The sequence below is a fragment of the Ips typographus genome, linkage group LG5 (assembly GCF_016097725.1).
Source record: "Ips typographus isolate SLU linkage group LG5, UJ_Ityp_2.0, whole genome shotgun sequence".
NCBI lineage: Eukaryota > Metazoa > Arthropoda > Insecta > Coleoptera > Curculionidae > Ips > Ips typographus.
The window spans coordinates 7,892,721-7,905,403 of NC_138426.1; the positions used below are offsets into that span (position 1 = coordinate 7,892,721).

General features: G+C 32.9%; 1 protein-coding gene across 3 annotated transcripts in view; it reads right to left on the reverse strand.

Annotated features, from left to right (window-relative positions):
• LOC145729280 (uncharacterized) overlaps positions 1-11,265 on the reverse strand; it is a 28,664-nt gene extending 17,399 nt beyond the window's left edge. For 2 of the 3 annotated variants that reach the window (XM_081979962.1, XM_081979961.1), the window contains exons 1-2: positions 11,161-11,265; positions 8,637-8,880 (exon numbers count right to left, since the gene is read on the reverse strand). In XM_081979962.1, coding sequence (XP_081836088.1) covers positions 8,637-8,880; positions 11,161-11,199 — 283 coding nt within the window. In that variant the 5' untranslated portion in view covers positions 11,200-11,265. Of the gene's footprint in view, positions 1-8,636; positions 8,881-8,958; positions 9,386-11,160 lie in introns of those variants that run through there. The other variant, XM_081979964.1, reaches the window with a different exon arrangement.
• Between the last annotated feature and the right edge of the window lie 1,418 nt (positions 11,266-12,683).

Below are 12,683 nucleotides of genomic sequence, written 5' to 3' on the forward strand. Positions count from 1 at the left end.
TTGCCAAACCGATTTTTTTTATCTCGCGTTTTACTAGTGCTAATTAATAACTGAATTTTTGCTGCGTTGCGAAAGTGACATTTTTTCAAAAATTATTTGTTTTTTGAATTTTTTGCAACGGTGCCAAACTGGCCAAGTTTTTACATTGTTGCCAAATTTGAAATTTTTCAAAAAATTTTTGATTTACAATATTTTTGAAACATTTGACATTTTTCTAAAAATTTTTTTATTTGGTTTGAGTGGTTACAACGTTGCCAAATTGACATTTTATGCAAACGTTATTTGATTTTCCACGTCTTTGTAATGTTGCCAAATTGAAAATTTTGAATTTTCGATATTTTGCAGCGTTGCCAAAGTGACATTTTTTCACAGGTTTTTTTATTAATTGTTTACTGTGTTGCCAAACTGATATGTCACCGTACAGTCAAACACGTTTCTACATAATGTTGCCGAACCGAAATTTTACTTTTACTGAATTTTTTATCACTAACTTAATCAAGTATCAAGATGTTACTGCAATGTTGCCAAATCAATTTTCTCCTAGAATTACCTGTAAAAGACGAATTTCACATTTTGCAACGTTGCCAAACTGACATTTTACCTCAAATCTTACTAAAACTTAGAACTGCTAAATCAACCACTAAATTTTTGCCCCGTTGCCAATTTGACAATCTTTATTTGATTTTTTAATATCTTGCAACATTGCCAAATCGAAATTTTTTAAGAAAATATTTGATTTTTGATATTTTTGCAATGTTGCCAAATAGAAATTTTTCCAACGTTGTCTAATTGATGTTTTTGTCAAAAATTGTTTGATTTTTTGAAGTCTTTGCAACGTTGCCAAATTGACCTTTTATGCAAACGTTATTTGATTTTCGACGTCCTTGCAATGTTTTGCCAAATTACAATTTTCTTTTTGGAAATTGTTGGATTTTTGAAGTCTTTGCAACGTTGCCAAACTGACATTTAACCTCAAATCTTACTAAAACTTAAAACTGCTAAATCAACCACTAAATGTTTGCAACGTTGCCAATTTGACAAAAATTATTTGATTTTTTAATATCTGCCAACATTGGCAAATCTAAATTTTTTCAAAATTGTTTAATTTTTGAAATTTTTGCAACGTTGCCAAACTGAAATTTTATAAGAAAATATTTGATTTTTGATATTTTTGCAACGTTGCTAAATTGACATTTTTAAAAAAAATATTTATGATTTTTGGAGTTTTTGTAACGTTGCCAAATGGACAATCTTACAGAAACTATTTGATTTTTTAATATCTTGCAACATTGCCAAATCGAATTTTTTCAAAAATTATTTAATTTTTGCAACGTTGCCCAACAGAAATTCTTTAAGAAGTCTCTGCAACGTTGCCAAATTGAAGTTTTTTTGAAAATTTTGATTTTCGATATTTTTGCAACGTTGCCAAACTGACATTTTTTTCAACAATTACTTGATTTTTGAAGATTTTGCAACGTTGCCAAATTGACCTTTTATGCAAACGTTATTTGATTTTCGACGTCTTTGCAATGTTGTCAAATTACAATTTTTTTTTTGGAAATTGTTGGATTTTCGATATTTTAGCAACGTTGCCAAACTGACATTTTTCCTCAAATCTTACTTAAGCCTAAAAAAACTACTAAATTTTTGCAACATTGCCAAACCGAAATGTTATCAAAATTGTTTAATTTTTGAAATTTTTGCAACGTTGTCAAACTGAAATTTTTTAAGAAAATATTTGATTTTTAATATTTTTGCAACGTTGCCAAATTGACATTTTGTAAAAAAATATATATGATTTTTGGAGTTACAACGTTGCCAAATTTAAATGATTTTCAAAAATTATTTGTTTTTTGACATTTTTGCAATGTTGCCAAATTGAAGTTTTTTTTGAAAATTATTTGATTTTAAAAGGTTTTGCAACCTGACCAATCTGACATTTGATACAAAAATTATTTGATTTTTGAACAAATTGCTACGTTGCCAAACTGAAATTTTGTCTGTCAGAGTAAGTTTTCAGAAAGTTTCCTCAAGTGGCGTTTCACATTGTTTGCTTTAGCAAAGTGACTTTTACGCGTGGCGTGGGAGAGTTTTATAAAACTTTATAACTCCGAAAGTATCCAAGTTAGCAGGCTGAAATTTCTGCCATGTTTAGCTATGTTTAGCGAGCGCGTCATGTGATATTTTCCAACTTTTTACGCCGGTCCGTTCTTGAGTTATTTTAAATTATACACTTCTCCAACAGTCGGCACACAGAAATTCAAATTCAGGACATTCGAGTAGCTCGCAAACGTAAACTTAACAGTGTCGAGTATTCACACAACTTTAAACAATGATAAAAATTAATCTTGCTTTATGAGTTATAAACTTCTCCAAGGTGACACCCACGTGACTCTCAACCCCATTCATTCTCCCACCCATTTTCCAGTTTAATGCTTTTGTTTGTACAAACTTTCCCATAATGTACACCGGAAGTGTGGTTTATAAAACTCTCCCCCTTTAGAGAAATTAATTTATAAAATTGTAAGGCGCCAACAACTTGGAGAGTTTTATACCGAGTGGAGTGGCACTCAAACAGCTGCACCTATTCAGTTGCCGAACGATCTGATACCGTTCACTAGCACGCTTTAAAGGGCTTTTTACAAAGTTTTTTTCGCAAGAGGGAGAGTTTCAAAATTTCCGAGAATTATGGAAAGGTAAAACTATCCCGGCTGTCTGCCGCCTGCAAGGAAAATTGTAATTTAATATGCCCTTTCGTTTGGAACTTATTCAGCTTTATGAAATTCTCCTCCCTCTCCCCTTTTCACTCCACTCCGGCTGACATAAACACAAAAGGGCATCAACTTACGCTCGTGCGACGTTCCGTGTACATACGAACACAGTGGAAAGTTTTATTTGAACAAGAACTAACGAACGGGAGAGTTTTATAAAAACTGCACTCGTAAACAAGTTTGGAATTATATTTGACGTGATGTTTGATGAATTTGCCACCTTTCGTTCTCTGAAACTCGTACGTTTCATAAACTTGTCATTGTCTACTTTGGAGAGTTTTATAAAGTTGTCGTTCTAGAGTTATCAGGCTTTATAAAACTCTCCAATGTAGTGAAAATTACGTTTAAGTAACACTCGTTCAGTGTTGATACAAATTTAATAATATATTTGGTTGTTACAAACATTTTTGGACACTTTGGAGAGTTTTATAAACACAAATAACTCAGAAACCAATGGAGTTATTCACTTGATTTTTTTTTCTGAATGTGTGCCTTAAAATACTCTTTCTGATATGTAAATTTCAATGTTGTATTTATAGTCATTCTGGAGTTATCAAGGTTTATAAAACTCTCCAATGTAATGAAAAAATTGAGTTTAATCGTTGAAACGTTTCTATTTTAGATCAGTGTCTCCCTGAATAAACAAATAATACATTTTCCGTCACTTTGGAGAATTTTATAAGCTTTAATATCTCAGAAACGACTCAAAATAACAACTTAATTTTTTTACTAAAATGTGTGTTTATAAGTGTTCTTTTAGATGTGCAAATTTCAAAGTTGTACGTTTAGTCATTCTGGAGTTATAAAGGTTTATAAAACTCTCCAATGTAATAAAAATTATGTTTAAATAAGCTTTCACTCGTTCAGTGTCGATAAAAAATCTTATAATAATCGGTAGTTACAAAAATTTGTGGTCAGCTTGGAGAGTTTTATAAACGGAAATAACTCAGAAACCAATGGAGTTATTCACTTGTTTTTTTCCTGAATCTGTGCCTTAAAATACTCTTTCTGATATGTAAATTTCAATGTTGTACATATTGTCGTTCTGGAGTTATCAAGGTTTATAAAACTCTCCAATGTAATGAAAAAAATCAGTTTAATCGTTGAAACGTTTCTATTTTAGATCAGTGTCTCTCTGAATAAACAAATAATACATTTTCCGTCACTTTAGAGAATTTTATAAACTTTAATATCTCAGAAACGAGTCAAGATAACAACTTAATTTTTTTACTAAAATGTGTGTTTATAAGTGTTCTTTTAGATGTGCAAATTTCAAAGTTGTACGTTTAGTCATTCTGGAGCTATAAAGGTTTATAAAACTCTCCAATATAATAAAAATTATGTTTAAATAAGCTTTCACTCGTTCAGTGTCGATACAAATCTTATTATAATCGGTAGTTACAAAAATTTGTGGTCACCTTGGAGAGTTTTATAAACGGAAATAACTCACAAACCAATGGAGTTATTCACTTGATTTTTTTTCTGAATGTGTGCCTTAAAATACTCTTTCTGCTATGTAAATTTCAAAGTTGTACCTATTGTCGTTCTGGAGTTATCAAAGTTTATAAAACTCTCCAACGTAATGAAAAAATTGAGTTTAATCGTTGAAACGTTGCTATTTTAGTCTTTGAATAAACCATTACTAAATTTTCAGTCATTTTAAAAGTCACTTTTTTATAAACTTTAATATCTCAAAAACGAGTCAAGATAGAGACTTCAATTTTGTGCTCAAATTTGTGTCTTTGAATGCTCTTTAAAGTGACCAAATTTCATAATTATGTCTACAGTCATTTCAAAGTTATGGTGGTTTATAAAACTCTCCAACGCCATAAGAAAAGTTTTGCGCTAAAAACGTTCGAGACATTTTTTGCAAAGTTTACAGATTTTTAGTGACGTTGGAGAACTTTATAAACGTGAATAACTCACAAACGAGCCAAGGGAGAAACTTCAATTTTTTTATGTAAATGCGTGTCTTGGGACGTCTTTTTATGTGCGTAAATTTGAGAACTGTTTTTTTTGCTATTCCGTGAAGTTGTGAAAAGTATTGAAACAAAAATAATAACAATTTGTGAGTCAGTTTGGAGAGTTTTATAAACTTGAATAACTCGGGTGCTAGTAGAGGTATCAACTTGATTTTTTACAGATTTATGTGTAATTTGATTCTCTTTTAGGACTGTTAAGTCTACTTTGAGAAGTCAAAAAAAATTGGATACTAATTAACTGAAAAATCATGTATTAATCGTTACAAGCCTTGTCAACCATAAATTCGATGTCACTTTGGAGAGTTTTATAAACTTGAATAACTCAAGTTCTAGAAGAGATAAGGACTTGATTTTTTTGTCAAAATATGTGTTGTTTCAACCTCTCTCCGGTGTATATATTTCAAATTTGTGAGCCTAATACTTTTTGCGTCGTACAGTTTTATAAACTTCTCCACAATGACTAATTTTTTATTTGTGGCTTCCACGCTGTGCATATCCAATAACATGGAGAGAATGCGCTTAATAAAGGGAAGGATATGGATACATCCCACTCATCTCTCCATGTATACAAACATAACTAGGTTTGCACAGCTGCGCGTTCCAAAACATAGATAGCGGGCGTGTATCATTACATCTACGGTTTATTTTTACGTAATCCGTCATAAATAACGATTGTTCTCCCAACTTGGAGAATTCTCCATGGAGAACATGAGAAATGGGTCACGTGTCCGTGTACGATTAAGCGATCGACGACACGTGAAAATATCCGGAAATATTATATACATTTACAGCATTCACCTTCGAACTAATGGCATTTCCCGTCTATGGAAACCATATATCACGTGATCGACCAAAAAAGCTCCTTCATAAATCTATCCGACGCACGTAATTTGTTTGCAATGACACATGTCTAGTTCTCGTTTTGCTTTTGGGAGGGGAAAAAGCATTCGTTTCTCCCGCTTGTGTGCGTTGTATGCGGGAGAGTTTTATAAATTATAAATAATGCTGATATCACTAGCGAGGAGCTGCGCAAGGAAATTGTTTCGAAAATTGAATCCATAGTCGGTGACCTCGATTGAAAACTCCCCCGCGACTGCCTGATTTGAATTAAAGCGAGCCTCTCGTTGTGTTTGGTATAAAGTTCTCCAATTTCGAGTTGGAGAAGTTTATAACTGTTGGTTTTCTCCAATTTTATCGAAATCTGTTTGCGCTCTGTTTTTTCGTAGGAAATTTAGTGGTTTCAGTTAAATTTCCTCCCAACTCGCAACGGGAGAATTTTATAACTGAAATAGTTAACGATGATAATTACCGCACTCGAAAAAGTTGTTAAAGGGCAATTAATGCTGGAAAAAGTTGGCGCTTGGGAGAGTTTTATATACTTAAATATCTTGTAAACCGGAAGAGATATCGAGTTGATTTTTTTACTAAATTGTGCGCATTTTTACCTTCTTTCATGCCTGTAAATTTAAGAATTTTGCGCGCTGTACTTTGTGAGTTATCAAGGTTTATAAAATTCTCCAACGTGAAGGGGAATGACAGCTAAAATAACCACAATAATTTTTACTATTTCCGTTTATCGCTAAACGCATTTTTTTGGAGAGTTTTATAAACTTGAATATCTCAGGTGCTAGTAGAGATATCAACTGATTTTGACAACAAAATTGTGCGTCTTACTATCTTCTTTCATCACTGTAAATTTCAAGTCTTTGCGACGTGTACTTTGAGAGTTATTGAAGTTTATAAAACTCTCCAATGTAATGGATTATCACAATTAAAATCGCCACAGTCATTCCTAGTATTTTCGCTTAACGTTAAATGCGTTTTCAAGAATAAATTATTTTTTTTACACTTTGGAGAGTTTAATAAACTTGAATATCTCGGGTGCTAGTAGAGTTATCAACTTGATTTTTTTACAAAATTGTGTGCCTTACTATTTTCTTTCATCACTGTAAATTTCAAGTCTTTGCGACGTGCACTTTGAGAGTTATCAAGCTTTATAAAACTCTCCAATGTGAGGGAGTGTAACAACTGAAGTCACTATAACCATTTCTACTATTTCCATTCATCATTAAATGCGTTTTCAGATTTTATTCAATTTTTTGTCGCTTTGGAGAGTTTTATAACCTTGAATATCTCGGGTACCAGAAGACATATCGAGTTGATGTTTTTACCAAATTGTGCGTCATTTTACCTTCTTTCATGTCTGTAAATTTAAACTTTTTGCGCGCTGTACTTTGTGAGTTATCAAGGTTTATAAAATTCTCCAACGTGAAGGGGAACAGAAACAGCTAAAATAACCACAATCATTTTTACTATTTCCGCTCAGCGCTAAACGCGTTTTCAGGTGTATTTGAATTTTTTTACACTTTGGAGAGTTTTATAAACTTGAATATCTCGGGTACTAGTAGAGATATCAACTTGATTTGTTTACGAAATTGTGCGCCTTAATATCTTCTTTCATGCCTGTAAATTCCAAGTCTTTACGTGCTGTACTTTGAGAGTTATCAAAGTTGATAAAATTCCCCAAGGTGAGGGAGTATAACAGCTGAAAACGCCCCAATTATTGCTACTAATTCCATCTTATCTGGAATAAGTGAATTTTTTTTACACTTATCTCATGTACCAGAAGAGATATTGAGTTGTTTTTTTTGCAAAATTTTGCGTATTAGTACTTTTTTTCGTGTCTGTAAATTTGAAGTATTTGCTTGCCATACTGTGAGAGTTATTACAGTTTATAAAATTCTCCAATGTGAGGGAGTGTAACCGTAAATTTCTTTTGATCCTCCACCCATTAAACCATGTAAATTTTCTCCCAAACAACTTCACGTATAAACCTCTCCCAGCAAGCACCGAATCACTTATTGCCGAGCCAAAACTACATAATATTTACTGTTTGAAACGTGCTCATTTTCTCTAAATTTGAATCCCCTAGTGCACCTCTTATGAAGGCTTATAAAGCCCACAACAAGTTTACATTCCGGCACGCATACGTCGACATTTTCGGTCGGTTCCGAACATAAATCGGGTTTATAAACTTCTCCCACCGTTAATTTCGGTTTACGCCAAATTATAAATTCCATCTTGCCAGAAGTATTATTACACCAGTTCCATCAATTAAACTATTCGTAAATCCCGGAAAGTTTTCTTAAACGCGCTTATTTTCCTCTCCCACTTCAAACGGGAGAGATTTATAATTGGTTTTGTGTCCTCGCCGTAAACCTCTCGGTTATTGATTGAAAACATTTTCGTAATAGTTTTTGGAGTTTGGCGCGTCTAAACTACTTGCATTGGAGAATTTTATAACCTATCAATCTGTATTTAAAGCAAGGTGAATGATGGAGAGTTTTATAACATTTGCCCCGGTTGGGATTAAATGAAATCGGGTCGATGTGGAGCACACTCCAGTCCTTTGTTTGCCGCTCTTGTTTTATTCAATGGTTCAACTCCAGATTCATTGGAAAAGTTCAAACTTCTCCAAACCTACACGGGAGAGTTTTATAAATTTAAATATTTCATGTACTAGAAGAGATATCGACTTGATTGTAATAATCTTCTTTTTCCTCTGTCAGAATATTTTTTTTTAGGCACTTTGGAGAGTTTTATAATCCTCCATAACTTCAATACGCTTAAGGATATAGTTTTTAAAATTGACACACTTTGAAGATCATCCAAAAACACACATTTTAATAAAAATTTGAAATCGATATCTAAACTCGTTTTTGAGATAATGCAGTTTATAAAACTCTCCACCTTTTGATTGGAGAGTTTTATAAATTGTCAAACATTGTCACGTTTATTTAACCGTATTTTCAATGTAATTTAAAATTTTAAAAAGTATAAACTTCTCCAACTTGTACTGGGAGAACTTTATAAATCAACTTACATTCCAGTTCGCTTTCTTCGACGCCAAAAAACACTCCGTAAGTCAAATTGACATTGTCGCGTTGTCGTTGCTCCTGCCCCCACCCGAGTCGAACAGCATTTGGTATACCGGATGGGACGTAAATCTCCAAAATCTCCACTCCAAACGGTCCTCCCGCCATTGCCGTGGTAGTCTCCATGGTAACGGTGGTGGTGCTCGATTCTTGAGTGTCATTGAATTGTGACAGGACGTTCAGTAGCGGTACCTAAAGTAGGCGTAAAATTTGCGTAAAGTAAACTCAAAAGGGCAATAAAGGCCCGGATTTTACGAGGCCATTTCTCACCCGTTAACTCCTATAAAATTAGTTTTATAGTCTTGTTATCAATAAAGCGCGTTGTTTTATGTAATTTCTGGTGCAACGTAAACAGTTTTAGCCCTTCCCCGATACTCGGGGAGTAAACTTTGTTCAATTTTCCATGGGGGAGATCGAAGTCGAGAGGTTTTCGGGTCGTAAAAGCGCAACTTTCGGTTCGGATGGCCGTTTTATGTACCGTCGTGTCGTTTTCTTCAAGCTTTCGATTGTTTTTCGTTTATTTCACCAAGTTACGTGGCATAACGAATCGTTCCTTGTGGATTTGCAAAATGGGAGAGTTTTATAATGTTGTATATCTCAGCAAGTTGAGCGAGTTCAAATCTCAAATTTGTACAGGAACAAGTACTGGTTTATGGATATCACATGGTAAAAATTTCAAGTCTCTAGCTCGGATACTTTTTGAGATATTTAAGTTTGAAATTGTACGTTGGAGAGTTTTATAATCGTTAATTTCTCAGAAACGTGTTGACCTAGCGGCTTGAAATTTTAAGGTAATAAACTGCACTTTCCAACAATCATTTTCAGAGAAAATCAAGTTGACAGGTACTGTCATTTTTGAGTTACACAAGATTTTAAAATTTGTATTTTTTTTACAAAAGGAACGTTATGAACCATACACTTTTTTGTAAAATAGTTAATGTTGCCATAATCGATTTTTCTAGAAAATGTAGAAATTGGAGAATTTTATAATGGTGAATATCTCAGCAAATTGAGGGAGTGCAGACCTCAAATTTGGAGAGGATCAAGTACAGCCTCCTAGGCAGCGACTGTAAAATATTTCAAGTCCCTAACTGGGATGCTTTTTGAGATATTCAATTTTGAAATTGTAAGTTGGAGAGTTTTATAATCGTTAATTTCTCAGAAACGTGTCGACCTAGCGGCTTGAAATTTTGAGGTAATATAAACTACACTTTCCAAGAATCATTTTTAGAAAAAAATCAAGTTGACAGCAACTGTCATTTTTGAGTTACGCAAGGTTATAAAACTTGCATTTTTTACACAAAAAAAAACAACGTTACGACCTATTCACTGATTTCCGAAATAGTGAAAGTTGTTAAAACTGATTTTCATAAAAAATGTACAAGTTGGAGAGTTTTATAAAATGGAATTACCGGTTAAGTACTTTAAGTCTCGACTTGAAATTTGGTGATAATGTAGTACTTCTCTAGAAGTAGCTTCTTGTGAAAAATTCGTAGTTTTACCTCTTACCATTTCGGAGATATTCAGTCTAGAAAATTGTACGTTGGAGAGTTTTATAATTTTAAATATCTCGGGAACGGGTTGGCGCACCGGCTTGAAATTTTCACAGGTTAGACTACACTTTCTAGACGCATATTTCCAAAAAGAAACTAAATCAATTTGTGAAAATGTGAATGTTGGAGAGTTTTATGAAGTTGAATAACTCTTAAAATGTACAGAAGGCAGGATTATAAAACTCTCCTGTTTTGGTTCCAGGAAGTGGCTTAATTGTCTGGATTAAGTTTGACTTGTTATTTCCTGACTCGTGAAATTTAGCAGGAAATAACTCAAAGATGAGTTGACTTGGAGAGTTTATAACTTTACACATTCAACTAGACATGTTGACGTTCAGTTTTATAGGGAAAAACTGGTTGATATGTAGTTGTACATAAGCTGAGTTGGAGAGTTTTATAAAGCTGAATATCTCTGGAACTGTTAGGTGTACAAACTTGAAATTTGGACTAAATAGAGTGTTTAACCACTACTAGCTTTAGTAGTGGCTCTCCTGCTTCTTCAGGTTTCAGCACATTTCCAGTTTGGAGAGTTTTATAAAATCAAATAACTTGTTAATTACTAAAGATATTGGCCTGAAATTTGTGCCACTTTTCCGAGTTATAAAACTCTCCTTTGTCGTGTTGGAGAGTTTTATAATTACGGCCTAAATTGGTGGTTTGGCTTAGTTCTGGGAAAGTTCTGAACGATCGTGAAACTAGTTAAGGGTAGTTATCTTAAGGGTTTCCTAACCCCCAAAATTTGAGTAGGGCGGTCAAGGCGAAAGGGTTTGCCGATGTTAATCTCTCGACTATAAATTATTGGATGTTTTGTTATTAAATAATATGTAACGAGAACATCCTGTCCTCGTTATTTAAATATTGGTGTTACGTGGAAGGTTAGTGCTTGAAAAACCGTGTAATTTATGTAGGAAAAACTTACGTAAAATAGGTAGAGAACCATTAAGGTTCCTGGACGCATTGTGGTGTACCCTTTTTGAAGCGTAGGAACCCTTAATAATCCGGCGAGCACTCCACCACAACTGACCGAAAATTGGTTTGTAAATAATTTTTTAAAAAAATATCCGATGCACATTTTCAATGCTGTTTCTCATGCGTGAAACTGCACGCTTAATGAATTTAATTGGTCCCCGTTTTAAACAGTTTACATGTCGATTAGTGTGATTTTTTTATACCTCCATAGATAGCCAGTCAAATGGGCTTTCCAAACATATAAGCACTTTTATATGTTTATTGTTTAGTTTGGCTTCTAGAAAGTGTCAAAGTTGGTCCATGATTTTGATGCTCCCCTTCATTGAATCTTAAATAACTCGCTTGTTTAGCATATTTTTGTGTAACTTTTATAGGTCTATGGATAGCCAGTGAAATGGACTTTCCAGGCATATAAGCATTTTTATAGGTTTATTGTTTAGTTTGGCCGCTAGAGGGCGTCAAATTTAACGCAACTCTTCTAGAGGATTTTGGTGCACCCATTTATTTAATCCTAAATAACTCGCTTATTTGCTTTATTTTTATGTAACTTTTATACCTCTATGAATAGTCAATGGAATGGACTTTCCAAACATATAAGCACTTTTATATGTTCACTGTATAGTTTAGCCGCTAGAGGGTGTTAATTATAACCATTCTAGAACATTTTTAAAACTTTCTGCATTTTTTTATTTCTTCGAAAACATTCGTTGAACTTTCTAAACCTTTTTTAGGAAATTCTATGCACTTGAGAACATTAGTAGAACATTTTAAACAAATTTAAATATTGCAGAGCCTTTTTAGACACTTTTAGGCATTCGAGAACATTTTTAGATTTTTCTAAACATCTTTAGTCAATTCTAAACCTTTCAGAACATTTGTAAACAATTTAGAACAATGGTAGGTCAATCTAAACATTTTTAGACAATTTTGGACATTTGGGAACAATTTTAGAATATCAAGAACTTTTTTTAGAACATTTTAAACATTTTTTGACAATATTGGACATTTAAGAGTATTTTTAGAATGTTGAGGAATTTTGCAGAACATTCTAACAATTTTTAGACTGTTTAGAACGTTGGTGGAACATTATAAACATATTAGACAATTTTGAACAATGGAAAACCTTTTCAGGATGTCGAGAACATTTTTGTATAACATTCGAAACATTTTTAGACAGCTTTAAACATTTGAGAAGATTTGTAAGAAAGTTTAGGAATTAAATAACATTTTTAGACTGTTTAGAACATTATAAACATTTTTACCATGTTCAGAATATTTGTAGAGGATGATAAACCTTTGTAGACAATTTTGGACATTTTAGAATATGTTTAGAATGCGGAGAACAATTGTAGAACATTCTAAAAATTTTAAAATATATCAGAACATTTTTAGAACTTTCTAAACATTTTATACCTTTGAAAACATTTTTAGTCAGTTTAGAACAATGGTAGAACATTCTAAACATTGTTAGAT